The sequence below is a fragment of the Caenorhabditis remanei genome, chromosome IV (assembly GCF_010183535.1).
Source record: "Caenorhabditis remanei strain PX506 chromosome IV, whole genome shotgun sequence".
NCBI lineage: Eukaryota > Metazoa > Nematoda > Chromadorea > Rhabditida > Rhabditidae > Caenorhabditis > Caenorhabditis remanei.
In genome coordinates, this window is record NC_071331.1 from 13557683 (window position 1) to 13585456 (window position 27774).

The 27774-nt window shown below is 37.0% G+C and overlaps 4 protein-coding genes across 4 annotated transcripts; 2 read left to right on the plus strand and 2 right to left on the minus strand.

Annotated features, from left to right (window-relative positions):
- Nucleotides 1-1718: 1718 nt before the first annotated feature.
- GCK72_013808 (uncharacterized protein) lies at nucleotides 1719-3546 on the plus strand (the record flags this gene model as incomplete). Its single annotated transcript, XM_053729997.1, has 5 exons — nucleotides 1719-2038; nucleotides 2084-2212; nucleotides 2256-2839; nucleotides 2920-3067; nucleotides 3114-3546. 5 exons carry the CDS (start codon nucleotides 1719-1721, stop codon nucleotides 3544-3546), a joined length of 1614 nt encoding a protein of 537 aa, XP_053584769.1.
- A 544-nt stretch (nucleotides 3547-4090) lies between these two features.
- GCK72_013809 (uncharacterized protein) lies at nucleotides 4091-6402 on the minus strand (the record flags this gene model as incomplete). Its single annotated transcript, XM_053729998.1, has 5 exons — nucleotides 4091-4340; nucleotides 4394-4449; nucleotides 4495-4850; nucleotides 4915-4998; nucleotides 6318-6402. The coding sequence occupies 5 exons, from the start codon at nucleotides 6400-6402 to the stop codon at nucleotides 4091-4093; spliced, it is 831 nt and encodes a 276-aa protein (XP_053584770.1).
- Nucleotides 6403-9043: 2641 nt separating this feature from the next.
- Nucleotides 9044-14066, minus strand: GCK72_013810 (uncharacterized protein; the record flags this gene model as incomplete). Its single annotated transcript, XM_053729999.1, has 8 exons — nucleotides 9044-9157; nucleotides 9203-9364; nucleotides 9416-9965; nucleotides 10013-10122; nucleotides 10739-10798; nucleotides 10845-10982; nucleotides 13468-13710; nucleotides 13857-14066. The coding sequence occupies 8 exons, from the start codon at nucleotides 14064-14066 to the stop codon at nucleotides 9044-9046; spliced, it is 1587 nt and encodes a 528-aa protein (XP_053584771.1).
- A 9846-nt stretch (nucleotides 14067-23912) lies between these two features.
- Nucleotides 23913-27753, plus strand: GCK72_013811 (uncharacterized protein; the record flags this gene model as incomplete). Its single annotated transcript, XM_053730000.1, has 15 exons — nucleotides 23913-24020; nucleotides 24069-24346; nucleotides 24393-24603; nucleotides 24646-24740; nucleotides 24787-25054; nucleotides 25102-25458; nucleotides 25502-25800; nucleotides 25846-26223; nucleotides 26268-26539; nucleotides 26582-26709; nucleotides 26754-26844; nucleotides 26894-26997; nucleotides 27042-27130; nucleotides 27177-27570; nucleotides 27619-27753. 15 exons carry the CDS (start codon nucleotides 23913-23915, stop codon nucleotides 27751-27753), a joined length of 3207 nt encoding a protein of 1068 aa, XP_053584772.1.
- Nucleotides 27754-27774: the final 21 nt, after the last annotated feature.

Consider the following 27774-nt stretch of genomic DNA (forward strand, 5'->3'; position numbering starts at 1 on the left):
ACTGAAAAACACTTAAAAATACAAACTTTTCAAGCTAAAAAAAGTGACTTTCACTCTATGGCCCATAGCTCGGTCACCAATGATGGTATCAACACCAAATTTTCCAGGAATGACGGGACAGCCTATTCCTAATAGTCAAATAAAAATTAGGTGAAAATGTGAAAAACGGACAAAGTTATTAACGGTCAACAAAGCGTGACATTTTTGCTAGTGAGAAATGAAAAATTGTAACGTTTTTCAAATTACAAAACATTCACCCCCCATACCTAGTGGGTTTAAGAAGAGAAGGTGGCAGAAAAGTTACAAAATTGATAAGAGAAACAACAAAACGTCTCCACATATTGTCCATGTACAACGACCAATCCAAAAACATGGAAGTAATGCAATCAAAGAATTATGGAAATTTGAATTTGGTCCCTTGAATGAAACTATTAAGGAAGAGGACATTCAAGCAATTGAAGAAGATATTAGGAGGATTCGAAATCTTTCTACAATCAAAGAAATTGCTGAAACACTTCCAAAACAAGATTTCTACTTTCCAATAGTTTTCCAGTGTTATTTGAAACAATTTTACAATCGGCCTGTTTTAAAAGAGTGTCCGAATGCTGAAACTTGTGAATTACCTCAAAGAAATTATTTGAAATGCATTCATTCGGATGCTCAATACTTTTCTGGTCCTCATATGACTCCTTTCTCATTTCATTTCGCAAATAATTCGTTCTGGTCAAAAGATATCGGATGTTCTCAATAAATTTTCTTTTTTTTCTTATGTTTTAATGAGGTTCACATTTTTCTAAAATATTGCAGGTTTATTTCTGTTCAAATACACATTTCAACCTTCCTCTCAAAATAGTTGCTTTCTGATTTATGGGTATGAAATCAACACAAAAAAGTTGCATTTCTGAAGACAGCTGGCTCTTCTTGACGTTGTTGCCCATATTCTTATGGTCCAAGGTAGCCCTATCCTTTATTGGAATTTCCTCCTAATCCTTGGTTTTGTTTGTTGTTGGCTCCTCCACCACTCCAGGAAGCATTGTCTTCACGGGCATATCCAGAAGATGATGCATTCGATCCCATGTAGCCGGAGATGTTTTTACCAGTGCTCATGTAAGCTTCACTTGTCCGCCATTGTTGTCTTCGGTTTGGGGTTGTTCAGAGAAACTTGCTCAGGATACTGTTGTTAAAAGACTCTGTTGTTAAATCTAATAGCACAAGATAAGAGTTTTTCATATAATATTTTAAAACGAAAAAACCCTTTTCCAACTCATTAAATTCCAGTGATCAAAAACTTCATACTCGTTAAGCTTCTCGTTAAGCTTCCCACGAATTTGTTGTAGTCAACCAATCGACAAAATCGGTGTAAACTGTGGCATTAGTTGTTTCGATTTTCCTGTAAGCTTCATAAAATATCTCTTTCGGATAACATCCAGATCATTTAATATCTGGGAGAGTCTTCTTTTCATCCGTTCTCAAAAAAGATAGATTATATCAAAAAATTTGTTCAAAAATTTATTTCCTGGATTTCGATCTTGCCGATCTGATTTGAATCTCTACATTCCCGAAACTATTACAAAAAACTATTTCTCGTCGCGAGGCTCGGAATCTGGATTTTTCTCTTTTTCAACCTTTACAAAAACTTACGTAATGTGAATAAAAGGCTTCACTCCAGCAAAAATGGATATTCAAAGTGAAATATTCTGAACTTTTATAGTGTTTTCATGCTATTCATCAAGAAATCAAATGGATATGCCAACTTTATGGAAAATTTGAATAACTACAAGAATTCAAAGAAGCTACTTCTTATGGGTGTCATTACTGTTTTCTATATACTTGTCACTCTACCCAAAGCAAAAGAATTCAATCAACCACAGCTGACAGCATTTACAAATAGTTCTACTGACACTACTCTCAATATATCTGTTATTAAAGTCGAACCAAGCTTACAAATAGAAAATGACACTAAACGAAGATTGACAAGAAAGTTACCGGTTTCTCATGTTTTTATTGTTTCTGCTTACTTTTATCCTACATCCAAATCGTAAGTTGCTCATTTAACAAGATGAAAGAAAAACTGGAACTTTAGACTTGGAAACAATGCGATTGCCTTGAATATGGTTGTTGATTCGAAGAACTTCAATGTTAACAACGCCACGTATAACGTGTTGGGATCAAACGGAACCCATCAAGAACTATCAATCGCCACATCACAAACGTATTATTCTTTTTTAGTGTTTTCCGAACAATTAATATTTCAGAGAAGGATTCCAATACTGTCGTTATATTGCCGCGATGGCTCGAACGAATAGTGTTGCAAACTTATCAAATTTAGAAATGGAATCCAATGGAATTAAAGTTTCGATTCCATTCAAGACAGCTCGTTACACTGCGCCTAATCCAGTTATCATTTGTATTTCACCACAATTCGTTGCTGAACAATGGCAGATATTCTTGATGCATATACATGTGGCAAATCGATTCGGGGGTCACATGCATATTTATGTCACTTCAATTGTGAAATCATACTTCAAACTGATGAAAGAATACGAAAAACTAGGATATCTGACAGTAGAACCATGGCTACGAATGAAGTTTTCTCATTCGGAAACACCATTTTTCGAGCCAAACTTGAATACGGAACTGAGAAATCAGGCGGGAGCTCTAACAGATTGTTTATTACAATACAAGGAAGCAGCTGATTACGTGGCATTTTTTGATTTGGATGATATTTTAGTCCCACTTAACTATCCAACATATCTGGAAGAATTCAATGCGGAATGGTTCAAACATAAAAATTCAACTTCAATAGCATATGGAAGGAGAGAACATGAGTTCGTCAAAGGTACGTTATTATATTTGTACTCGAAAATCATCATTCTGACTTCTTGTCAAACAAATCACAGAACAACTGTTCTTTTTTAGTTGAAGCTTTCTCCGAATTCAGTTTTCAAAAATTAGTATCCAGTCTCCGTTCATCTGATTCCGTCAAAGCTGGAAAAGTCGTCGTGAAACCAGAATTCCACAATTCCACATGGCTCCATGTTAGTCTTCACGAAGATCGAAGTACCAGGTATTAGATTAATCTCAGTAGAATATTGTGCGAATGGATTCTTCAGATATAATGTCCGAACTCCCCGTCTCATACACGTTCAACGACCAATTCAGAAAACTGGAAACAATGAAATCAAGAAGTTATGGAAATTCCAATTTCAAAAGTTCAATGAAACTATAAAGTCTGAAGATATTCAAGAAATCGAAAAAGATATATGGAGTGTACGAAACCTGACAGCTGTCGCTGAAATCTCTTATTCTCTTCCCAAGAGAGATTTCTATTTTCCAATTGTTTTCAAGTGTTACTTATCCGAATTTTACAACAAGCCAATAATTGATAAATGTCCGAATGCTGAAATGTGCAAGCTCCCACAACGAGAAGATATCGAATGCGTGCACTCGGATGCTGAATACTTTTCTGGTCCTCACATGAAACCATTCACTTTTCATTATGCGAAAAATGCATTTTGGTCTGAAAACTACGGGTGTTATCAATAAAATATTACTATCCTTTCGTTCCACAAATTTTTGTAATGTTTGCGGACATTAACAAAATGTAGATGAGAAGAACAAAAAGAAAATTATATTTCCTATCTCCGAAAAATCTTTTGATGTTCCCATTTTATACATCAAGCCCAAAAAACCGAATGAAGGTCTTGTGTACGTCTCGAGGGATTGTTCTACAGTACTTCAAGTCCAAAAGAGAATATATTCAGCCGGAAGTATGTCGAATGCCCAGTGGATGGATTCAGTTCATAATACTACCAGTCGGTTTGATGGCATACAGTATCAAATATAAAAACATTTTATTTTCGCAAGTCAAAGTTCATGCAATTGTATTTCAGTTCTCTGTAGACTGAATATAGAAACCAAAACTTTTTGGAAAATTTTCATAAAGTTGCTTCATTTCTTGGTAGCTATTCTGAAATTGTTCACCAGATATTTTGTTTTTCCTTACTCAAGAGACTTACAAAAATTAAAGAAAGGAGTAATGTCAAATTGGCTATCCTCAAAGCGCTCTCCACTTCATCCATATTTTTCTCTATCTGAAACCGAAGTGATTCAGTGTTTTTCTGTGTCGTCTCACTTTGTAATATTTTGTGAGAGCAGCGGAAACCCCCGAATAATGTTCTTCTGCAAAAATTTTCAACGTTGTTCCGAAATCAAGGATTCCAAGTTTCCAAATGCAAAATGATTTGAGTGCTGAATACTCTACAAAATCGAGATTCAACTGTTTCAATGATTGACCAACATTTCCTTTCAAATTTGATATAAACGAAGAAAATAGTTTTCTGGAAATGGATGATTGGGGGATCAAAAATGCAACTGATCTAGTGATAATTACCTTGTAGTTTCACTATGTAGCTCCTCCGAGACGTGATGCTCTGTCAGTTCTGAGCTCTAAAAGTATAAACTGATTTTTTGTCTGGAAGTGTTCTCACATACCTCTGTAAATTTTTTTAATTGAATTTCAGCCCATAAACCGTCAAGCCAAAGATTAGAGAATGACACATATTGGAACAGTATTTCCACATCAGAAACCTCCAGAAGATCTGCCCCAGGACAGTTTTGACAAATTTGGGTAGCTTCTTGACTATTTCTTTTAACGAAATCAGGTAAGGAATCGAGGGTGATCCGACTTAAAAGATAGAATGACTTGTTATTCAACTCGATATAATATTGCAATAATTCTTGAAATGTAACATTCAAAAGTATGTTTACTTCGTTTTCATTCGATGGGCTTTTCTCCATTTCTTCTGCTTTTGAAGAGTATTCTCCGATTGTTTCGATGGTTAAAGTCGCTGAAACTTGTGTGTATGAAATTGTAGATCAAATTTATTTGTGTTATATTCTAATTATACCTACCTCGACTATCCATATTAATGTTTTGTTGAACTAATTCTCCACCATATTGCCGCATTTTGCAAGCATCTCGTTTTCCTCGAACTACTGTAATAAAAACGAGATTAGCTGGAACTCCCAAGTATTAGGTTGAGTCATAAGTTTCTTTCTTTTTTTGGGGTTGAACTTTGACTTCCAGTTTCTAAGTACTGTGATTGTTTATCGACCCAAACTTTTTTTCATTATAATGACCTTTTCAGTGGCTAACAAAAAATGTTTCAAGTTAGTGCACAGGCTGTCCACTCGTGAAAACGACAGTTTTTTTCTGTCTCTAATCAAATTCCTATTTTGAAAAGATTTTTGATTCTAGTCGGATTTATATCAAAATTCTGAAATTTTCATAAGGAAACGAGTGGTATTTATAAAGATAGACTTTGTCTTGTTATAACAATATAGTTTTGGATAAAACTCTCCAAGATAAAGAATTTAAGATTAGACGACCGACAGGTATGAGAAAACAATGTTCTCCTGGGTTTAAGTCGCTTACTAAAATATTGGAGAGAGCATTTATATCAAACTATTTGTAGAAGTTAGACAGTAACATAAGCAAGTTATGCAACAAAAAACTGTATACCAAAGTCATTCGAATAAGTGATAAAACGTGGTTGATGTGATTGTTAAGATTTTCACACCTTTGAGAATATTAGTGAAGTAGACCTGAGTGAAGTCTGGATCTTTTTTCAACGATCACGAACAAGTCTGAAATATTCTGTTACAAGTAATCAACAGTAGATACATTGTTCTAAAATTGTGCAAAAGATCTAGTGGATTAATTCAAAATTACGAGCAGTAGACTTCATCAAACTCAAAAATCACGTGAATTTGATGATGTTAACTTCTGGCTTCTTGCGAAAAAAGACAAATGGTGTGAATATCCAAAACAAAGTAAATTTAGAAACATCAATGTCTACTCTATTCAATAATAAGCATTTCCACTAATTTACTTATCTAGCGTTAAAGAAAAATCGAAAATACTCGCACCTCTCTAAATTGCTTATGGTCACCTTTCTTCAAAGACCCGCATTAAACCATCGTTGCTTAGTTCAAATATCTTTATTAATTTTTTATACATAATTGTTCTTGCTTGTTTCAATTCCGAATGACTCACACATTCTCGCCAAAATTTTATAGGAAAAAAATGGAGTCGAAAAATTGTACCAAAAAAGGGTTCGTCAAGTGTTTTGACTTGTCTACGGCTGAGATTAAGCAGATGGCGGACGTCAAGTCACAGGTAGAATTACAATGAGTTATATGTGCTGACCAATTATATTTCTCATTATGTGAGTTATTAGCTTTCAAGAAATTGCGTGTCAAAAATCATCTCAAAAAAGAAAGAAACTTATGACTCAGCCTAATACTAAACTAACATCCTGCTTTCATTCCCGCTACTTCACACTGCTTGAAACGGCATGCACGACACCCACTTCTTACAACTGAAATGATAATTCCCATGTCTCAGATCACCAGACGATGACATACCGTGAGAAGTGGGACATTTTTCTACTTTCTTGCACACATACTGTATTCCAAGGGACACTGTTCTTCTGAAAAATGAAGCACATGCCAAGCAAGTAATTGACCCGAAATGATTGTTTGTTTTATTTGTTATGTCGCAAACACGGCATGGGCTGGTGGTAAGATAGGCTGAAAGCTCAGGTTCTTGTACTCGATAAATGAAAATAACGGCTTACAATCATCAGAAGGATTTAATTGAAGCATCAGAATAATTCGGCTGATTTTCAGTTCAATTAGGTGTGAATATGTGTCCATTGACACCTTTTATACATGTGACCCCGCCCGATTTATTATTTTTTCTTATGTTCCCGGTACAATCAGGTTAACTTTTTTCTTCAAATTTACATCGGAGATCTTATTTATTTCGTATAACAAAGGATATATTTTTGAAACACCAAGCGAATATAGTTTCGATGAGAGCGGAGATTAGTTTTTTAGCTGTCAAAAGGTGACTCCGAAAACCTTGAAGACGACTACATTCTTCTGCGATGTTTTGTTTGATTTTATATCCTCGTTCCAAGCAACGATATTTATACGGTTCGAAAATGGGGCTGAGGGTTGGAAGTTGAAAGACTGACACCTTAGAGCCCAAAAATGTATTATATAATAGATCAGTTTTACATAAGAGGTTTCTGAACTGAATAAATGATATCTCAATTCAACAAACACTGGAATGCCACAAAACTTGCTCTCCGATTCTAATTAAATACGTCGAACTGGAAAACTCACAATTAGAAATTCCGTTTTCGAAAACCTGTTTAAGTGATAGTTTGCCGTTACTTTAATGAATTTATTAAGTACTACTTTGTAGTATACAAAAGTACAGTACACAAACTCTTTGTAGTACACAAATTTGTAGTACACAAAAGTACAGTACACTTTGTAGTACACAAAAGTACAGTACACTTTGTAGTACACAAAAGTACAGTACACTTTTGTAGTACACAAAAACTTTTAGAATTATGATAAAGAATGATAAATATAGTTTGATGCACAAACTTTGTTGTTGCACCCGTACACTCATTATTGCTCAAGACTTTTCCCTTTTTTCCAATAAACTTTTTGCTTCTACTATGACTCAAAAGATCATATAAGTAATTTGTAAGAGACTAACGCTGAAAGATATTTTATTCAGATAACGTAAAAAAACACTTGTCTGTTCTGTCCTATTAAACACCGCTCGGAAAATAGATCTTTTTCGAAGATCACAAATCGTATCAGAAGATGTTTTTCTTGTTTTCACGGGCCTATGCACGAGAGAAAAAAATCACGAAAACCCCCGAACATCCGCATGGCGTTTTTGAAGTTTTCTCAAGGTTTTTCGTCTAAAAAACGTGTGTCAAAGCAACACGGAAGTTGGCTGGCTACAGCTCGGAGGTAGATCACTCTAGAGTCTAGACGAAATCTCTTCTGGACCCTCGAACTTCGGATCAGAAGGATTCCAAGTCCCGGTTCCATCTTAAGATCTAATATTGTTACACGACGTTCGAGAGTTTGTCCTTACAATTGTTTCTGCACGGTTTCTCCGGGTGCATCCCAGAATTAATTAGTTTTTTTTACAGTTTGAATATCGACCTCTTCAATTTCAGTATGAGCCAATTTTCTCGGAAGCGCGATCAATAAAACCGATTATTGATAGAATTTACGGACACTTTTGTAAAGAAACATATTCTTTCTGAATGCTCTACTGTGTGTTTTATACGATATTTAGTTACGTAATACACGGAACACCTGCGATTCTAGATAAGGTATCCATAATGTGGTATAAGATCTTAAACAGTCAATAAAATTGATTTTATCTAAGCCACCTCAATTTTATTAACTGATCCACCTGTTTTATTAGGACTGATATCAACCAATCGCCTGAAGCAGCTGGGAGAGAATACTCAAGCGAATGCTTTAAAGTAGACACAAACAATAACCCCGAAGCAAAACTAAGTTCATCTGGACGAACTGTAAAGCTAGATTGAGGAGGCTTTTTTCACAAATCGCGCTTTAACAACAATAACCAAATTGCGCACAAAGATTGTTTCTGATTGGTTTACTATCCCGGTCCATTCCTCTCTCAATTGTACTACTTGTAGGGAGCATTCGTTTTAATAGTATAAAGTACACTCTCATATTACCAGCATTCCTGTATTGTAAAATTATTTTCGCAATTTATCCGGAAACATTCTGAATTGTACTCGGTGATATTTGATTTTTTCATGATTCTTTAATCGTATTTGAAATAAATAAATAAGATACTGTTCGATATCTTCATTGTTGATTCCCTTGTAAAAAACATTTCTCAAGTGAATTTTATTCATAATTATTTGTCTGAAAACAGGGATGGGGGTTTGATAAAATCAAAAAAAAAATCAGATGAAAAGTGAAAAAGAGAGGAAAAGTTGGGTGAGGCATGGGGATAATGGGGTTTCAGTAATTTCTATTAGTTCGAAAAAAAAGATGGGTCATTTCACCGTACACAAAAACGAAAATAGAAAGGCTCATACTTAAAGTTGAAAAGGCGAATCACATGATCACATGGTTTGGAAAAAGAGTATGGTGAAGATCTCGAAAAAGCAGATGTTTCAGTTCAAGAGACAGTACATCTCGAACTCTTCTTCTTTTTCGCCATACGAACACCTCCACCTGACATCATCATTGGCTCGTTTTTCTTCGATTTTCGAGATGAATTTTTGACGGGTGCCTGGAGTTTAAGAATAAATGAAACTATTTCGTCTGGAGAACTTACTCTGCTCAAAGAAGCGGCTGCCATTATATTTGATATATAGAGTTGTTCATCTTCTGAATCTGACGAAGAAGACGTGCTGTATCCATCCATTTCTGGGTATCCAGTTGACAACTTGTTCGGTGTCTTCGAGTAGTAATTATGATGAGATGGAGATGTTGGCATCTGGAAAATTACTTATCAGTTAAAAACTAATGGAGATTTTGTGAAACTTACGTCATGTGGATATTTTTTGTCGAAGTTTGGGCTATTTTGAGATGAACATGGAAGAACAGTTTCGTAGATATTCTCAGATGGAGGTGGTGGTGGAGCTCTTTGTGGTGGCTTTGGGCGTTGACCCTGGCTCTTATTTATGACACTTGGCTTCTGAATTTGCATTGTGGTTGTCATAAAATTCTGATTCTGCTGAACAATGTGTGGAAGACGTGGAGCCACTCTTGGTGAAGCTGGAATTCGGACAACTCTCGTTGACTTCTGTGTTGTTTTTCTATGAGGAGATCCCAAACGATCTTCATCCAAAAGTTCTTCGTCTTCTCCTCCGCATGTCTGATATCCACAGAAAAGCGATTCTCCTACTCTTGAGTATTTGACTCCGAGCAAGTTTTTAGAGCAAACGCAGCAGCAGAAACATTCAGCAGAAGCATGCCAATGAAGATCTCCTTGAGACATATGAGGAGTATCAGAAGAGAAAGAAAGACGGCAGGTTGTACAAGAAATTGTTGATGATGACGAATGAAAACATTTCAGACACACTGGTTTGTTGGCTCTGGAAAAAATATGATACTTGTATCCTCTAGTTATGAAAATTCTTGCCTCTGCATGTACTTCTGATCAGCCAAAACATCGTTGCACTGTGCGCATTGAAAGTGATGGAAATGCCATGAACGGCCTTCTGCTTCCAAACATTCGTCCCCAAAGATGACCTGGAAGAAGGGATTGGATTAGAGAATTTGATGAAAGTTTGTGTAATTTGATAGGAAAACGAGTATTTGAACATCTGGAAGTTGGCAACCTAGGCTGGGAGGTCAAATTAATGATGAAGAGAGTTAGGTTGAGATGGAGGAAACTTTCATATCGTAAAACTAGTACTCAATAGAAACATTTTCAAGTAATGTTTGGAACTAGGAACACGATATATAGTACCAATAAACTTGTATTCAAAATAGTGTTGTAAGCTTTCAACGTCAAGTCTTCCAGTGGAGCACTCTCTTCAATTCCAATTTTCAGATGATTTGATGCATTTTCAGTGTTTTTGCAGCTGAATCACATTCAAAACAAAACTTGAGAACCCCTATTCTTTGTTTTTTTTTGCCCTTCTTCAATTATTTCAAGTTGCGATTCTTTCGTTTTCTCCTTTCGAAAAACTAATGTTTCACCAAATCGCCTATCATAAAATTCTTGCTTCCACACACCACCAGATGTATATCTAAAACTCAAGCAGAAACAGTGTAAAAATCCGTAAAACTTCGTTTCTTGTTTCCGACGGTGGTCGAGAATAAGAACTTAAAGAGCACGAAACTCCCGAACAAAAGTACATACCTCATCACATTTTGCACACCGTGGTTTGATTTGTTCCGCGTGATGTCGACCGCAGAATATCTGAAATGGAATTGATGAAAATGTTGAGGAGATCATGATTCCTTACCTGATTTTCGTGAGCAAAATAAATCAAATCGACCAGAAGAACATCACAAGTCTGGCATCGAAAGCATGCTGGATGATATCTTTTCTGGGTTCTCGTAGCCATAACACTGATTTCTCCTTCTTCGAGACGCTTTGGACACTGAAAATTAACATGAATTAGCTAGTCCGAGATCTCATTTTCATCTGGCTCTTCTTCTGACTCGTTAAGATATAATCTAAGTGTCTCAACTAGTTCTCTGAAGCTAATTTCTTCTTCTCCTCCTAATTTGTGTTCCCATCTCATTTTGTGAATTTTCATTCAGAATGAGAACGATAAGCATCTCGAAACCTAACATCTTCCTAATGTGATGTGCCATTCAAATTCATCATCAAATATCAATCTGTCACTTTTTGTTGCATTTTTTCCAACCAGGAATCGGAAAATGATTATGAATTCTCGCTTTTTTTTGGTTTTCTAATCATTCTCATTATTATTTTTCCCTCCTCTCCAGATGGTAGCAGGTGTCTTTCTAGAAGTGCAAAGAAACAGAGAGGAGACTAGATTACAAGATAAGTAGCAACATTATATGGTCAAGTACCTCCTCACCGTCCAGCCGGTTCACTTCTTCCATGTGTTTCTATAGTTATGTAAATACAAGATGGTGTCTCTCTCCCCAAATGTCTTACTCTCTTCTTGACCGTCTTAGAACGGGGTAATACGGATTAGCAGTGTATGAATAATAGGTATTCAAATTTGAACTGATTCTATGTTCCAATGTATTCAACTAGTGCTTTGAAGGAAAGGAATGAGACAAAAAACAACTGTCATCTGACATTTTCTGTCACTAACACTTCTGTTCATAGTTGAGTAACTTGACTGACAAGTACACACAAAGATACAATACGATCTCATTTATAATCTGGTACATAACTGGCAACATAACACCAGAAGTTTCTGATGGATTAGTTGACATAGATCGTGAATTTGAACTCAAATAAAGTCTCTTAAAAACTGAGTAAAAGGGCACATGTTTTGCTTCACTTCTAATTTTTGTGTTTACACTTACAAAGATTTCCATAATTACTGGTAGAATCCCAACTATCAACAACCAAGTATGTGTCCGTACAATCCTCTTGACACGCGCATTAGTTGAGAAGTAACAATTGGGAATGACACATTCAATCCAGAAAACAGAATCCTCCTAACCATTTCTACAAAAGGCAGATGTTCCTCTCTCTATTTTCCCCTAATTTAGGCCTTCGAACATAATACTTGGCATTGGAAGGAAGGGTATCAAATGCGCGAAAACCACTGAGAGGAAGCCTCTTAGAAAAGTGATTGATGACATGGTATCATGACACTCTCACAGACAGAAAGACCATCTGTTCAGTCTATACTAACCAAAAAATACGCACTTTCTTGACCCTGTAATTGACTTCTCTTTGCTCTATTTCTAAGCTTGTTATGAGTATGTTTAGATCAAAAAGCTCCCGCGCGGAAGCGAATGGATCTTTGTTTGATCTACCTACCATCTACCCATGACGGGATTAGATTAACACGGCCAGCTAATCAGATTATAAGTCGACGGGCGGTCTCAAGTGAGCAGGAAGCAATGAGTATATATCACTCCGTACAAGAAATTACACCGGAAACTCATGTTTGCATAACCGACCAGAAACAGATCCAGAAAAGGTTTCCCTGCTTCTTTCCTAAATGAAATCTCCCAAAAATCGCAGGACCAAAATTGAAATATAGACACAACAATGTGGTTGACTCTTCCTTTTCCTATTAATAAACATGTAACGATGCATAGGTAATTAGCAGTGACTGCTGCTGCTGCTCTGCTTCTCCTTCACTAACAGCCGGAGCTGCTTCGTAGTAAAAGAAAGATGGATGAACGTTTGACAATAATTGCATATTGTCTATGACTCTCCGTTCGAACACATTTAGATGTTGCAATGATGATTGCTTTGAACGGATTCGTGGTCAAGCGAGAATATACGGATGTCGGATAACAATGAATCCATAGGAAGTATAATAGGATTGAAAAACATCCATTTCTGCAGTTCTTTTTTCAATGTCCTCTAACTCAAAACGAACATCCCAACAGCTGGCTTCCTCATTCTTCAGAAGTGCGGAAGGTCAACAACCCTCTCCTTCAGAAAACCTTCAGAACTTTTTTTACCGCACCACTCGTAAGTGGAACTATCCGCTTTCGAGCAGACGGTCCCTTTCTTTCTCTAATGAGCATGACCTTTCTCCTATTTCCGTCATTGTTTATTCTCAAGTGTGACCACTGTTCGGAGTGGGAGAACGTGGTGGCGGCAAGTCAAAAAGGCGACAAAAAAGAAGCCGTGAAGATGATGAGGAAAACGAGAGATAGAGCATCTCATTTCTGTAGCATAAGCATAAAGATGGTGCGGGGAAAGAGAGCGCTCGCGTATAAAGATTTATGACTTTTCGAGGGTGCGGAAAGACGAAAAAGAAAATGGTTGTTTATGGTTGGTTATACGCCACAGTTTGGCAAGATTTACGGTTTGGTATTGGGTTCAATCCCTCATATAGATGGGTCAAAAATCAGGAGAAGGATTAACAGAAAAGTAAAATTGCCAGCCGACTTCAAAAAATAAAAATTGAAACTAACTTTTTCACACTTTGTATCGAATGGTGCATACTGTACAACTCCACTTCCAAGACACTCAGTTTTCCTTGTTCTCTCAAACATTCTCAGAGTGTCTGCTTCTTCTGAATTCAAGTCTTCGCAGTATCTGACATCTGAATCCTGCGGTGGAAGTTGATAACGAGACTGACGTTGTCTCCATTTCTCCCCAGCAGATCCGATGAAAGGCACTTTGTTTTCAGGTAGACAAGCAAAGTAGGCATGAACCTGTAAGATTAAGAATTTGAATTTAAAAACCACTCTATTTAATTGTTAGAAACGAGAGAAAAACACCTGTTGTGTAGATGTTTTGTATGGTCAACAGATTGTGAACAAGATAATTGCTTCGAAAAATTCATTTTTTGAACACTTACCATATTTGGTTTCAAACCACTTGGTACCCAAGCGTATTCGTCCAAAGCACATCCACTGTCATCATCAGAAGTCGAATGTCGATGTGCATCAGCAGCGATTCGGATTCTCGATGCAGGTGACAGTCCGCCCTGAGCTCGTCGGGAAGAAATAAGTTGGGGAGCAAACTGATCTGATGCTTCAAGACGTCGACGTCGAACACGGTCGCTCATCTAAAAAGTGGAACAGTTGGAGAGTTTTCAAACGACGAAGTTCAAGAAAAATTCATAAGGGATACTGTTAGAAGTGAATAGTTGTAAACAATAAAAGAAAAGTCCAAGTCAAAAATCAAATGAAAGTAGGAGGCAAAAGTATGCAAATATTTTAAAAAAGGGTGTGTTTAAGTGCCAAGTGTGAAAAAAGACCAGTCTCTAACCTTCTTTTTCCAAATAAAAATGTCAATCACTTTGCCAAAGCCATCACCACCATCACCCACTAAAACTAGACCGGTCCCCCGTATATCCTCCCAACACTCGACATCTGACCGTTTCATTTCTCATTTCACATTTCACAAAAAGGACGTCGTAATGTTGATTCAATTAGAGAAATCTTCCGAAAATCTTCATCCTTTGCCAAAAGTAGAAGACGTCCCGTTTAGAGATGGTATAGTAAAGATCGGGACGTGTGTTTATGCTAATTTGATATGGCCTTGTAATAGAGGAATGACTGTGTGCGTACCGCCCGTTTTGTCTCTGTCATTATACCGGTAATGACGGAGAAGTGACGAGTAATGAGTGTAGAAATAATAGATTTAGAGGTTTAGAAACATTTGGAGAAAGTTCGAGGAAGAACAGAAGTGAAACGGGAAAAGTGAGAAGAGAGTTGCGGGGGAAATCAAGAACCGAGAAAGAATTTCAGATTTGAGTTGGTTTTCAAAAGTGTACTTGTTCAGTATATTCTGATCAAAACTTCATACAAAAGTTGTTCGAAAAAAATCAAATTAAAACATTTCAATATTCAGCCCGGTGCAAAACTGTACACCGTATAGAAAATGAGTCACTCGTCGGTAAGAATGGAAATGAAGAAATCTGAAACAAAAGTGGAACTAAAACTAATGCATTGGGCGTTGGCCCGGAACCACATGGATTCTTAACATCAGAAGCTACAGGGATCCCTCCCTTTATCTAAACGAGAGACGCAGAACGAGAAAAATAGAAAAGGATGGGCGTGGCTTATTCCTTACCGCATGTGTTTATGTACCCTTCTCTGGTCAGGAAGAGTCTCTCTATATATGAGTGTGTCTGTGTGTATATGGGTGACAGGTGTTATGATACATCGGTACTAAAGATGTTATCGTTTTGGAGGTTGTGGTCCCTTAGGTGTCGAGACCACAATAGTTCTAATCTAATAGAAATAGAGAGTTGCGGCAGATCAAAAGTTGGCGGTGGTCCAACGGGCTCTTTTTGAAGTTTCAGATGTGGAGGTGAGATAATTAATACGTGATTGATTGATCGAGAAGGAAGGAAGAACAATAGTTGGGATAGCTGGCCATTGGATTAAGTTGGTTGGTGTTTTTGAAACCCTTAGTCAAAATATAGAAAGAATGTTGACCAACGTTTCTTTATTTGTGGACAGTCAGTTGCCTGCCAATAAAGTTCCCGGATTAGAAGACCACAGTAATCTACCACCATCTAGCCAAACCAACTTCATATTTCCTAATATAACGGTCATAATTATATTCCACCCAAACGAAGCGAAAGAATGGAAAAAGAGGAAGGATGTGTGCCCTGAATGAGAAGAAAATAAATCGTTTTTGACACTTTTTTGCGCCGGTGCCGTATGATGATGCGCATGTGCGAGATGGGGGAGACAGACACCTCGCACCACTGAAGACAGCCGGTGGTGCATGAGATGAGAGTGAGAAGAAAAAGGTATTAAATTAGGAAGAAAACTGTGTTATTCAACATAAACAAGGTAATAACCATTCAGAGTACTCTCTGCATTCTTGGAGAATTCAAGCTCCCCGGAGTGGGTGAAATTGGTAGAAAATAAACTAGAACAACTCAGTTAGCCTTCTAATCCTGATTGAGAGTGACTTTGAATGAAAACTGACGGAAATTCCAAATGACCTAGAAAGTAGGAAAGTTTTCCTTCATTTTTTTTGGTTCCCATCACCGTTTTCACTTCGAATTTTTTTGTCTCGCTTGCTTCGTTCATGCGAAAATAAAAGTGAGAAGTAGAGGAGAAAAAGTTCGAAGGAATGAATGAATTGTGGTGTTGTGATGTGATGTGCGATGACCGTTAAAATGAATTCGGTGTGAACTTCTATTCGAAATTTCACGAATTGATGTGTGTTCAAGGGAGAGTATTGAGCAGTGATGATGAGTGTGATGGGTGAAAAGTTCAACTTTGGAGACAGAGTTGATCGGGATGAGAATCATTGAATTTAGAAAGTTTTCAAAAGGAAAAGATATCAGAAATAGTAAATGAAACGTGCTATTTTCAAACTTTACGGAACAATAAAAATATGAAACTTTTGCAGGAAAAAAGATGTCGTCAACCTCAAAAAAGGTGCAATCGGTGATGATCGACGATGATGACACTCTTTTTTATACCTCCGATGCCCTTTTTATATCAATAAAAAGAAATAAAAAGGTATAGGTATACCTATACGTTCCGCCAAAACGGAACGAGAGAGAAACTCTCTGATTGTATGCATACATTTGGAGGAAAATAGGAGTGATAGGGGTTGGAGAGAAGGAGAAAGAGAGGAAGAGAGAGAGAGGTATCCTACCCTCACCTTTGCCGTATAAGTAGTTGATATAGTATATAAATAAACGGAAAATAGTATAATGAGAGAGCTGCAAAGAAAGAAAAAGAAGGGGGAAAGTATGACCATGGTATTATGATTAAGTTGAGTTCATCGTTTTGTTAATAGAAGTGTTGGGACATTTTAAGATAACTGTCTATGAATAAACACAATGCGTTATCAATATTTTTGAATCTTCATGCAATTGATAACAGATTAAGAATTTGATTACCAGGCTTGGTATTGCTTGAAAAAAGTTTAGAGCCATCTACCAGAATCTCAAAGTAAAAACAATTATCTGGAAGTTCTAATATGGATAAACTATGAATGATGGATCCTGGTTTTCTATGACGAACACAAGATCCCCACGGATTCTACGAATCCTCCCAACAAAGAGCTAACAACATTTTTTACTAAAAAACGGAATCAATGGAGTAATAAGTTTGAATCAGGTAAAGAGAAATTCAAACAGATTTCTAATAAAAAATGAACTTTCAGCCCCATTATTCTAAGTAAATGACTACTTGCTTATTAATGATTATGGCTAGTACAGTAACCTATTTGGGATTCAAAACAAAAATATTTAGAATGCAATAAAATTGATTAGAATGAACTCTCAGTCTGGTTTTTCAAATCCATAAAATGATAGAAATTCAGTAACCTATATCATTTGAAACATTCAAAAGGAAAAACCAGAAAGCAGGAACACGATCAACCGTTTTGATCAAGAAAGTTGCAAGTTGTGAACGAAAATGAAAGTACTCTGCACCAAAAGAAAAATTTCCAAAAAACTGAAGTGGTCCGTGACACAATTCATATAGAAAGAACAATGACACAACTAGGTCTCGAATAGAAATAGAAATCCGAATAGATTTATTTGTAACAATTCTTCTTTTCTTTCTCCCCATTTTCTTCTTTCTTCTTGCTCCTCTTCTTCTTCTTCTCATTTGAATGACACATTGATCACATCTTGGAGAGGAAGGGAGGAGCCCCCTCTAAAGACCCACTTATTCTATTCATTCATTCCGAAATTTATATATTTTAAACTTTTCGACTCTTCGGTGTCTCATTCTTCACTGATAGAATTTTGAAGAGTTTTGACGAGAATAATGATGAGAAAGAAACGTCAAAAAGTGATAAATGTCAATCAGATTTCGATTTGTTCAGGTGGAAATCAAAATGTTTGGTCTTCTATATTGGAAGACTTTTTCGGAAGACAAAATAGAACTAAACAAGGATATCAAATGGATTTAAAAAAACAAGGTCCTCTTGAAGTGAGTCGTGTGAAATTCACTCTTGAGATCTTTTTTGCAAAAGAAAACGAATGAAAAAATAAACAGAGCGATCCGATGTCATATTCTAAACTATACGATAAAAATTACTGAAAATTATCAGTGTCGGTCTCAGGGGCGGGGCTTCTTAAGAGTCAAATTATCCCGATTCGCCCGAAATCGTACAGTAAAAACTGAAACAGTTGGAAGAAAACTGCGAAAAAAGGGATGAATCGTTTCTTCGTTGCCCGGAATAATAAAATTTTGCTTTTTTTATTGCGCGCGGTGCGAAGCGGAAAAAAAGAAATGTGCAAAAGAAGAAAAAAGGGAATTTTGAAAGCGTATTCATATTCAAATTTCCTTTTAGAAACATTTCAAAACAAACTATTTTTGTGACATTTTTCTTTGCTTTTTGCTCGAAGTCTGTTCGAAAAACAAACACCGAAAAAGGAAGAAAGTAAGAAGTGAAAAAGAGTTTTGAAATACAAAAAAGGCAGAAAAATATTTGAGAAATCTGAGAAACAGAAAGAAAAAAAGAAGATTACCAAGAAAAGGAACCACAAATACTAAGACCCATCTCTTCCCATCATCATCATTCTTTAAACAGAAAACAACCATTTGAAGAAGTGTTTCAAGTGTTTTGATTGCTATGAGAAGACGGAAAGGGTTCTGGAAACATACTTGAGAAGCAAGATTTCTGATTTCAAATCTGAAATGGCGCAGTTTTTTCTGAGACTTAGTGAAGTGAGGTCTCAGAAAACCCAAAAGTCGCTTAACTCCTTAAATTTATTAAAATTTAAATCAGGATCATAACTCACTGGGATAATAAAAATAGTGTGATGTTCTAAATTAAAAGGTCAAAATGTACAAAACATGGAATCGGGATGGAAAAGAGATTCACATGCGCCCAACCCGTGCTGACGTTCGTCCGTTCCTCTTCTTCTTCTTCAGAAGATTTTATCTTGAATGTTTTGGCTGGTCCTGCGCTTCCCTTCTCCTAGAGACGATTTATTACCGGCCACACACATAGACACATGCCCTCTTTTCTTTTATATTCGTTAGGTTTCTGATTCAGAAACAAGAAAAATAAAAAAGATGAAGAAGAAGAACAAGAGGATGAAGAAGAAAGAAAAGGTCGAAAACTTGATGAATTGTTGTAACGGAGAAGTGGATGAGAAGGAGGAGTTTTTTTTTCGTTTGAAAAATGAAATAACTGGAATATAAATTGTATTCAAATCTCAGAAGAATTGGAAAAAGTTCAGACATCAGAACAGTTTCAACAGAAGGAAGCATTGATGAAGAGTGAGATGAGCACTGACATAATGCAGAAAAGAGATCAACAAGAATAAGTGTTTTCTAATAAATTAATTTCAAATTATGAAAAAAACTGTGAAATCTGAGTCAGGCCTAAAAGTAATTGAGATTAAGGTTCTCTGGAACATTTTTCAAATGTGAATGAGCTGGAAACGTTCGAAGAGAATCAGAAAGGGCAAGTTGGCATTTTCACGTGATTGTGTTTCCCTAGTTGGAGTTCTCTGACCGTAATCCTTCTTTCTAAACTATCAATTTTTACTGACTTATTATAAAATATAAGGGTTTTCGTTCTTGCGAGGTGAAACTATTTGGCTGCAACTATCGCTCGTCGATAGTTCTCTAGAAAAAAAAACATCTTAACAAAACATATTTTCTTATCATTCTCACAGCCCACAGATTGACTCATCTACTTATACCATGAGAACGTCGTCTCAATAACTCAAGTAGAGCAAGCAAAATAGGAACTTGACCGGAAATTGGAATGATTTCCGAACGCACTTCCACTATATGTTGTCTCTCTTATTTCTCTCTCCGAATATTGAAAGGAATGAGTGTTTACAAATCATCACACCCTTCCGACGGTTCGAATTGTTCATATTCTGAAGGAGTGAGACGTTTACTCACTCACAAAACAAATGGTCCATCCGAGCATCTGTTGCTTGTTGCTGCTCATGCTTCTTCTTCTTCTTTTCTGTTGGGAGTACTCCCCAAAATACACACATCTGGCAGTTATGGTTCACCAAGCTGCATCATTCCGAAATTAATAGTTTGAGGAAGGAGAAGGCGAAGAAAAATGAAAAAAATTGGAAAGAAAATTTTCAACTTTTCAGTGCTTGATTTCGAGACAGCTGGGCAAGTATTTGGGAGTCGAAATTTGAGAGAAACAGAGGGTTCTGAAACTTAAAACTCCTTCCAAAGCAAGACACAAGACAATAAAAGTGTTGAGAAACTACGGAATGGAAGCACCTGTTTCTCCGGTTGTTATGGCCAATTGTGATCCAGGACCACATTGTAAACACTAATTAGCAGTCGCTCTCCTCTCGTCTACATCATAACTTATGAGTATGAAGACAATGGAATAAATCCGAGTTGAAGAAAAGATATAATCCTGTTCCAAGGTTTCTTAATTAACTTTTCATTTCTCGAGGATACTACTCTATAACTTATTGACAATGAAAAGATCCTAATCAATCTACTTTTCAGGGTTAACTTACTAATAAATCCATCTGATATGTCAACTGTTTCTAATGAATATGGATACGCTCTCTCCTCTTTTCCGCATGGATTTACCGCACGGAAGCTTTTGAAGTGACCGACAGTCGCGACTTGAGAAGGTCACTCTGATGTTACTCTATCTTGCCGCCGATAGCTAAATGGATAAGAGAAATAGAAGAAATGGAGATTTGATTTCAATTTTAATTTCGTCATTTCGAGAAGATGAAGACACTTCAATTCTTCTCCAAAATCCGGAATTTGCACATAAAATTTGCGACTGCGCGCACTGTGAAACTTGATATTTCTTTTATAGAGTTGAAGTGAAAATAGGGGTGAGAGGTGAGAAAATTGTAACATTTTTGGCAAGAAATTTAGAAAATTACTTTTTTCTAAAGAGGAACTATGTCAATGCAATATTGTTCCTACAGTATCCGTAGGATGATTAATATCATTGAACAACACAATCAGATTTAATCTAACAATTCCTTAAACTATTGAAGTTCGAAGAGTTTTGAAATTTTCATGAAGACAGAATTACATGCCTAAAAATCACGCGGCGCCAAAAGACAAATGTGTTCCATCACGAAGCGTGAGTTGCCTGTATGCAAACTATGCAAACTTAAAAGACTCATTTGCATTTGGATTCTCCGAAATGATAAACAAATAAACATATTCTGTTAGGAGGAGGAGAGAGAGCACGCACACGCGCGAAACCTCACACTCTTTTCAAGCCTTCTGTCTGGTAAGAAGAATGCACATTGTGCAAAACCATCAGCACAATGGATCGTATTTCATAGACGGCGGACCGCCTGATGAATTGTGACAGACATAGTGATGGAGGAGAGAAAGTGCGAGTAATGATTGATGGGATTTTTTGAATATACTGTTCAAAACTTTCTACTCCAATTTCACCTGAGTCGTGCTCAGAACATGATTGATCTGAATAAGATGATCCAACAACCTCTTGCTCTTCTCAGCAAATTGTGAACTTCCACTAATCAAATAAAGCATTTGCTACTTCTAACTACTTTTTTCAAACTTCATTAGGTCAAACTTATTCTCCAAAAAGGTCCCATTGCGGCAAGTACTCGCGGAAACAATTGACAGAAAAAGGGGAAAACGGAAAAAGATTTCAAATTTGAACTACTTTCTGTTGAGTGAAATCCTAAACCGAAAAAGGCGGAGAAATTCGAAAATAGACAAGAAGAAAGTTTATGGGGCGGAGCGAATTGATGAGGAGAAAAATAGAACGAGAAGAGGAAGGAATGTTTCAAATATTGTGTTTAAAGCAAACAAGTTATCAGTGTAAATTCGAAATAAACTCGAAAGATCTGATAGTTGGGAAATTCGAGACGATTACCAAAGTGTATACTTTTTATTCAAATCTTGAGAATACGTAAACGCACATGTGTTCTTTCGTTTCTCAACTGCAGATGTCCACAGGTGTCCGAAAGATTATGAGAAAAGTGGCGGCGAATCATAAAAAACCAAATTGAAGTGGTCGAGAAAAATGGAGAGAGGCGAAGAGTAGAGTGTAAAAACATTCGAATGTTAAGAGCATCAAATAATATTCTGTTAGAAAAAGGATGCCGAACTTTGTGTAGTTTCATATGAAAATTGTAGTAGAATTAGTTTTTTTTCGGGTCAGAACAACCTTGAAAAGCTGACTCAAATTCATAATTTTCTCTCTCGGTCTGGTCATTTTCCAAGTCCGGACATGAACATTCATCCACGTTCTTTTCAGATTTATCTCATTTCAATCTCACTAAAATAAAATATAAGGAACGAATAAAGACGCATTACGCAACTTCTCCCTTTCTTCCCATCCCATCATCTTTTCCGTCATTCTCATGTTCCTAATCAGATTGCAACAGAGTAAAATGTTTGAAGGAATTTGGTGGAGCTAACGAGATGTGTACATACAATGTTACGAAACAAATTCGCACAATGGGAGGTCCCTTCGGAGAGATTCTATTAGAAGATCTGGGAAAAAGTATTCAGAAAAGTTTCTGATTCACTTTTATGAGAGCTAATAAAAAGGAAACACCGTAACGAAAATAATATTAAAATCATGTTCGTAACCTCCAAACCTAAATATGATATTTCGGTTTTGGTGCCTTCTCATCCCAATTTGGTTCCAACTGCAGCTGTTGCAAACTCACATAAATAACTCCTTCATGACAGTAATGTCATGTCACATTTAGAGATCGTTAGACGTGGAATCGGTTTCGAAAGTGAAAATTGTGAAATTTTGAGATAGAACTATCAAAAACCTATGGTATCCAGAATGTCACTAAAACAAGAAACTCAAAACAGTAGGGCGTAAAAAAGAAATGTCTGGTGTCGATATGTCTGGTGCCGAAAGGTCCCGGAACGAATTAAGAATAAGTTAAGACAGATTTTTGATGATTTTTAGCCCTAAAACAATCAAAACGTGCAAAAAGTGGAGATGGGCAAAATGACCGTCCAGCGACAATTTGTCACATACTACTGTCTTGAAATTACACCGGATGGACGCTAGTTCACAGTGCCAAGTCTTGAAGCAAAAGTTTTGAGTCTTGATAAGACAAGCTTCACATTTCAAATGAATTCCGTACTCTTTATCCCTGAAATTTTAATTCATGACTCCCCATGGATCTTGCTACTTTCCTTCCAGCTCAAAAATAATTGTCACCCACAAAAAGACGAATCTTGTGTGAATGTGACACAGAAAACTAACTTGTGAGGCGGCAAAAATGACGAATTATTCTTCTTTTCCTGTCTAGGGACACTAAAAAGTAAAAACGCGGCGACGACGACAAAAGTGTTTCTTGTCAGGAAAAGGAGAGAGAAAAGGGTTTGTCAACATACGGAATACTGAAATATTGGTCCCGAGGGAACAAAAATATAACAAAAAGAAGAGGTTAAAGGAAAAAGAGAGTGGTTATGAAATGTTTTAGAAAGAAAAGTTGTTGAAGGGAAATGAAATTGTTGCAAAAATGAGGTGAAGATTGGTCTGGAATGATCTGAAACTGACGGTGGAAGTGAGTGAACTTGGAGTGAATCATTAATAAGCATGCAAAGAGAACAGTTTCAGATGATGCCACTATTGATCCCAGATTCTAAACTTCTGATTCCTCATCAAATCTCAAAAAAAATTTATAAGCATCTGTAACTCTCCCTCAATTTGTCCTCTCGATACCAGTTTCTGTTTCCCATGGTCTACTTTTCTTCATCAAAAATGATCAAATCAATCAACCAAAAAATGCAATCACATGTGGTATGTGGGCTCTCATGGATCTTCCGCCCACTTTTTCTTTCCCGAAAATGTTGGTTTTTATATCAGATTTTTTCTGATCAGAAAAGAAAAAAAGATGGAGTATAAAAGGAGGAGGCTCCAGAAGCTTCTTCATTTTATCCCTCTTTGTTGGATTCTGTTTTTGATCACGTGATTTCTTTTCAATGTGTTTTTAAAAACTATTTTTCCAGAAATGGGTATTAAAACCCTCTTCATTCTTGTTCTCCTCACTGTAGGGGTCTACAGTGACCTCAATGAAGATTTCTCACCCGTACATTATTGCTTTGTGAACCCACCAGTGGTTGGTTTTAATCATTAATTTTTTTAGACTTTAAAATAATTGTTCCAGAAAACTCGCCTCTCTCCGAATCTTCTCGAAAACATCACGTCGTGCACTCACTTGGTATACGGTAGAATTCCGATTGATCGTGACAATGGGTACCCTGAATACAGTGTTTCCGATGTGGAATCTGGATATGATATCGACAACATTAGGACGTTTCTGCGAATGAAATCTCAGCATCCACACGCCAAATTTCTGATGGGAGTTGAGAGAACAACGCCGTTCGAAGACACGTTGCATGCAGGAAAAGTGGCAAATGGACTGAAGAAACATGCAAAGAGCAAGTGAGTTTGGACAGGAAAGTATCTTTTAGAGAGTGATTTCATCTAGGAGATTCGATGGTATCTTCGTGACACTGAATGGAATCCATTTGGAATACCGGTCATCTACCACATTCTTGGAAACTATTTCCAAAGAGAAATCTCTGATTCTTACTTTCGGAATTACTGGACGTCGTGTATTCGCTCATGAGGCTGTCAGAAGACTTCAAGAAATAAATTCACTGGTTGAACATATTTATTTGGATATGGGAGAACTTCCGGTGAGTGAATAAGTGTCTAAAATCGTTACAATTATTTTCTAGTCAAACGAAGAGCCATCAAAAATCACTCAAATCAATCCACTCTTCTCGAACACATCGATTCCATTTGAGGAGACAATACAAGGAACTGTTGAAGAGTAAGTGAATTATATCATCTGATGGTTTGGATCTGAAACAATTTAGACTCTCAAAAGAAGGAATTCTCCCATCACGAATTGTTGTTGGATTAACTGCTGGTGGATGGAAATATGAGATCAAAGACTCACAAGATCCATTGAGAATTTCTCATGGAATGTTTGCAAAAGAAGCTGGAAAACGTGTCGCTTATCAAGATGCTTGTAAAGCCAGAGGAGCAGTGATCTATGATTGGAAGTCAATGAACGAGATTACAGTATACCGTCAATCATGGATGAGTGTCAATCTCCCGACAATGTCTGCAATGGGAGAAAAGGTGTATCATGTCGTTGAGGTTTTTGTTTAAATCAGTTTTTATTCAAGATCAAATGGATCCTTGGGCAAAACTTTGCTGGAGTCGGAATATCCGATGCATTGACAGACGATCCACGTGGCGATTGTGGTACCGATCCGTTTCCAGCTCATCGTCTTGCAATGGATCTGATTCGTGATACCATCCCAGCCAATCCTGCTAAATGTACAAGACTTTGTTATTTGGATCCAGAGGAAGTTGATGAAACATTCCCGATTGATAACTTGAAATCAGATTACTGCAGTCATATTGTGGTCCATTATTTCGATTTGGACTTGAAGAATACTGTAGTTTTCTCAGAAAAAGCAGTGAAATTGGTTAAGAAAATTGATCAGTGGAAGAATAAGATTATCGATGTGGCACCTGATGTAAGCGAAATTCAGTATTTAACAACTCATGCTCGTGTTTCAGCTCATCCTTTCCCTCGGTTCGAAGCAAATAACTGGAGTTTGGCAATTCATTCTTGCAAACGATTTCCGTCGGAAGGAGCTTGCTGAAGAACTTGTCAAAACCTTAAACACTTCAACTGCTGCTGGATTAGAAATCTCTTGGACTCTGGAGCCAATGGCCAATGAATTTGATAAAAAGAATCTGAAAGCCTTGATTGATGATATTGTTTTGGCTGATGTTGAAAAGAAAGTGGATCTTTTGGTGGCGACAACTCCACTCAGCAGTTATTCAAACTTTTATGACTATCAGCATTTGAATGAGTTAGTTCTCATCTTTTTCTCATCTTCTTCAAGTATTTTTTCCAGAACTGCTGATCTCATCGTTCTTCACTCTCATCGTCTTCACTCAGAATCTCTTCCGATGACAGGACATCCATCTCCACTTCGCGCCACTTCTTCGATGAGGGATTCTAAAATGACATGGGAAGCACTTCTGAATCACTGGACAGATCAGAAGGTCTTGAGATCGAAGCTCGTTCTCTCACTGACCGCTTCAACTCTGTCAATGCAATCGCTTGCTGATGTGAGAAATTCGTTGTCAGATCCTTTCGGGCAGCCAGCATTTGTATCATTGTTGAGATCGAAGAACTCAGATATTCACAGTCAACAGGAAATCTGTGAGAGTTTGGAGGCAGCAACAGGAATCACTCATTGGGTTGATGTAGCAGAAGTCCCTTACTTAAGGTTTCTTATTCTTGATAAGTCTTAATTCACAGGCTTCTTTTCAGACGATATGACCAAATGGTTGCCTATGAGAACACTCGCAGTGCTCATATCAAGGCTGTTTGGGCTTCAATGGAAGGAGTTGGAGGGTTGGCTCTTCATAATATTCAACAAGATGATCCAAATGCTGTCTGCAACAATCGAACTTCTTTCCCACTTCTCGACTCACTTTCTCGTGCTCAAGTCTGCCAGAAATGTCTGAAACAACACGATTTCAAAAAGTGTGAACAACACGATTTCATTGTCAGCTGCAATTTTGAATTGAAGAAGAACACTCGTTAGTTTTGCAAATTGTGTGTTATTCGATAAGAAATTTCAGCTCTTTTCAAAACTGACATTGTTCCATACGAGAGATGCACAGAAGTGGTTGTAGAGCAGGCAAAGCTTGTGTTGGGTGGAAATATCACATTCAAGGACTCTCAGCAGGAGCAGGTGCTCAAGAACTTGGTAAGAGAGTGATCGGATTTTGTTATGATTTCTTTGTATTTCAGACAGCAATGCGTCCAAAAATGCTGAAATGCGGAATGGTTCTGTCGTTGTCATGTGGAGATTCTGAGAAACATCTTAATTACATTCTTGGAGGTTCTCTAATGTATATTTGGACAGTTTAACTGTGTTTACTTTATTTCAGACAACATGACAGCTGCCATCGACAATGTGATGAATGTAATGGACAAGTACAAATTTTCTGGTGTTCAATTGGATTGTGAAAAAGCGATTCGTAGAGGAAATCATGTATAATCAAGCAATCCATTCAAAATAATTTTACTGAATTCCAGATCTTCTTCAACACATTCGTTCGAAAGTTGGCAAAGAAAATTGAAAACGCCAAAGCATCAAACGGTTGTAACAGAACACTTTCAGCAAGGTTCCTCTCCTTTCTACTCATTTCCCAAGTGATTTATATTTTCCAGATTCTCCCATTTCACTAGAGCTCCATCCACTTACTACAGTATCTCTCTTCTGAATCGTCTCTCTCATATTTCAATTCGAATGACTGACAAGGATCAAGTAGATCTTCCATTCTTTTTCAATTCTTCCGATCCTCTGTTCCCATCAACTGAAAAATTCGTGAATCTTTGGAAAAATGTTGGATTGAAATCGGAGAAATTGGTCGTGGAAGTGTCTCCATTCGGTTGGCAAGATGGACAAAAAGAAGGAGAAAAAAGAAGAATGAGTCAATTAGATAACTGTGAGACGGTTGGAAATAAAGCAATCTTCCAACATGATTATGAGACATTGACTGGATACACTACCCATCAGAACACAACTGTCCATATGCCAATGATTGAGGACTTCCGTTACAAGGTAAGGTCCTAATTAGCTCTCAATGAAAAGCATTTGATTCATCTTCAGATCGGATACATTCAACGTGAACAACTCGGTGGAATCGCATTGAACTCTGTGAACGGAGATGACTATACTGGAATCTGCGGGCGTGGATCATTCCCAATTCTTAAATCAATTTACAGCTCCAATAACTGTCGTTGACTCTTTTTCTTAACCGTTTTC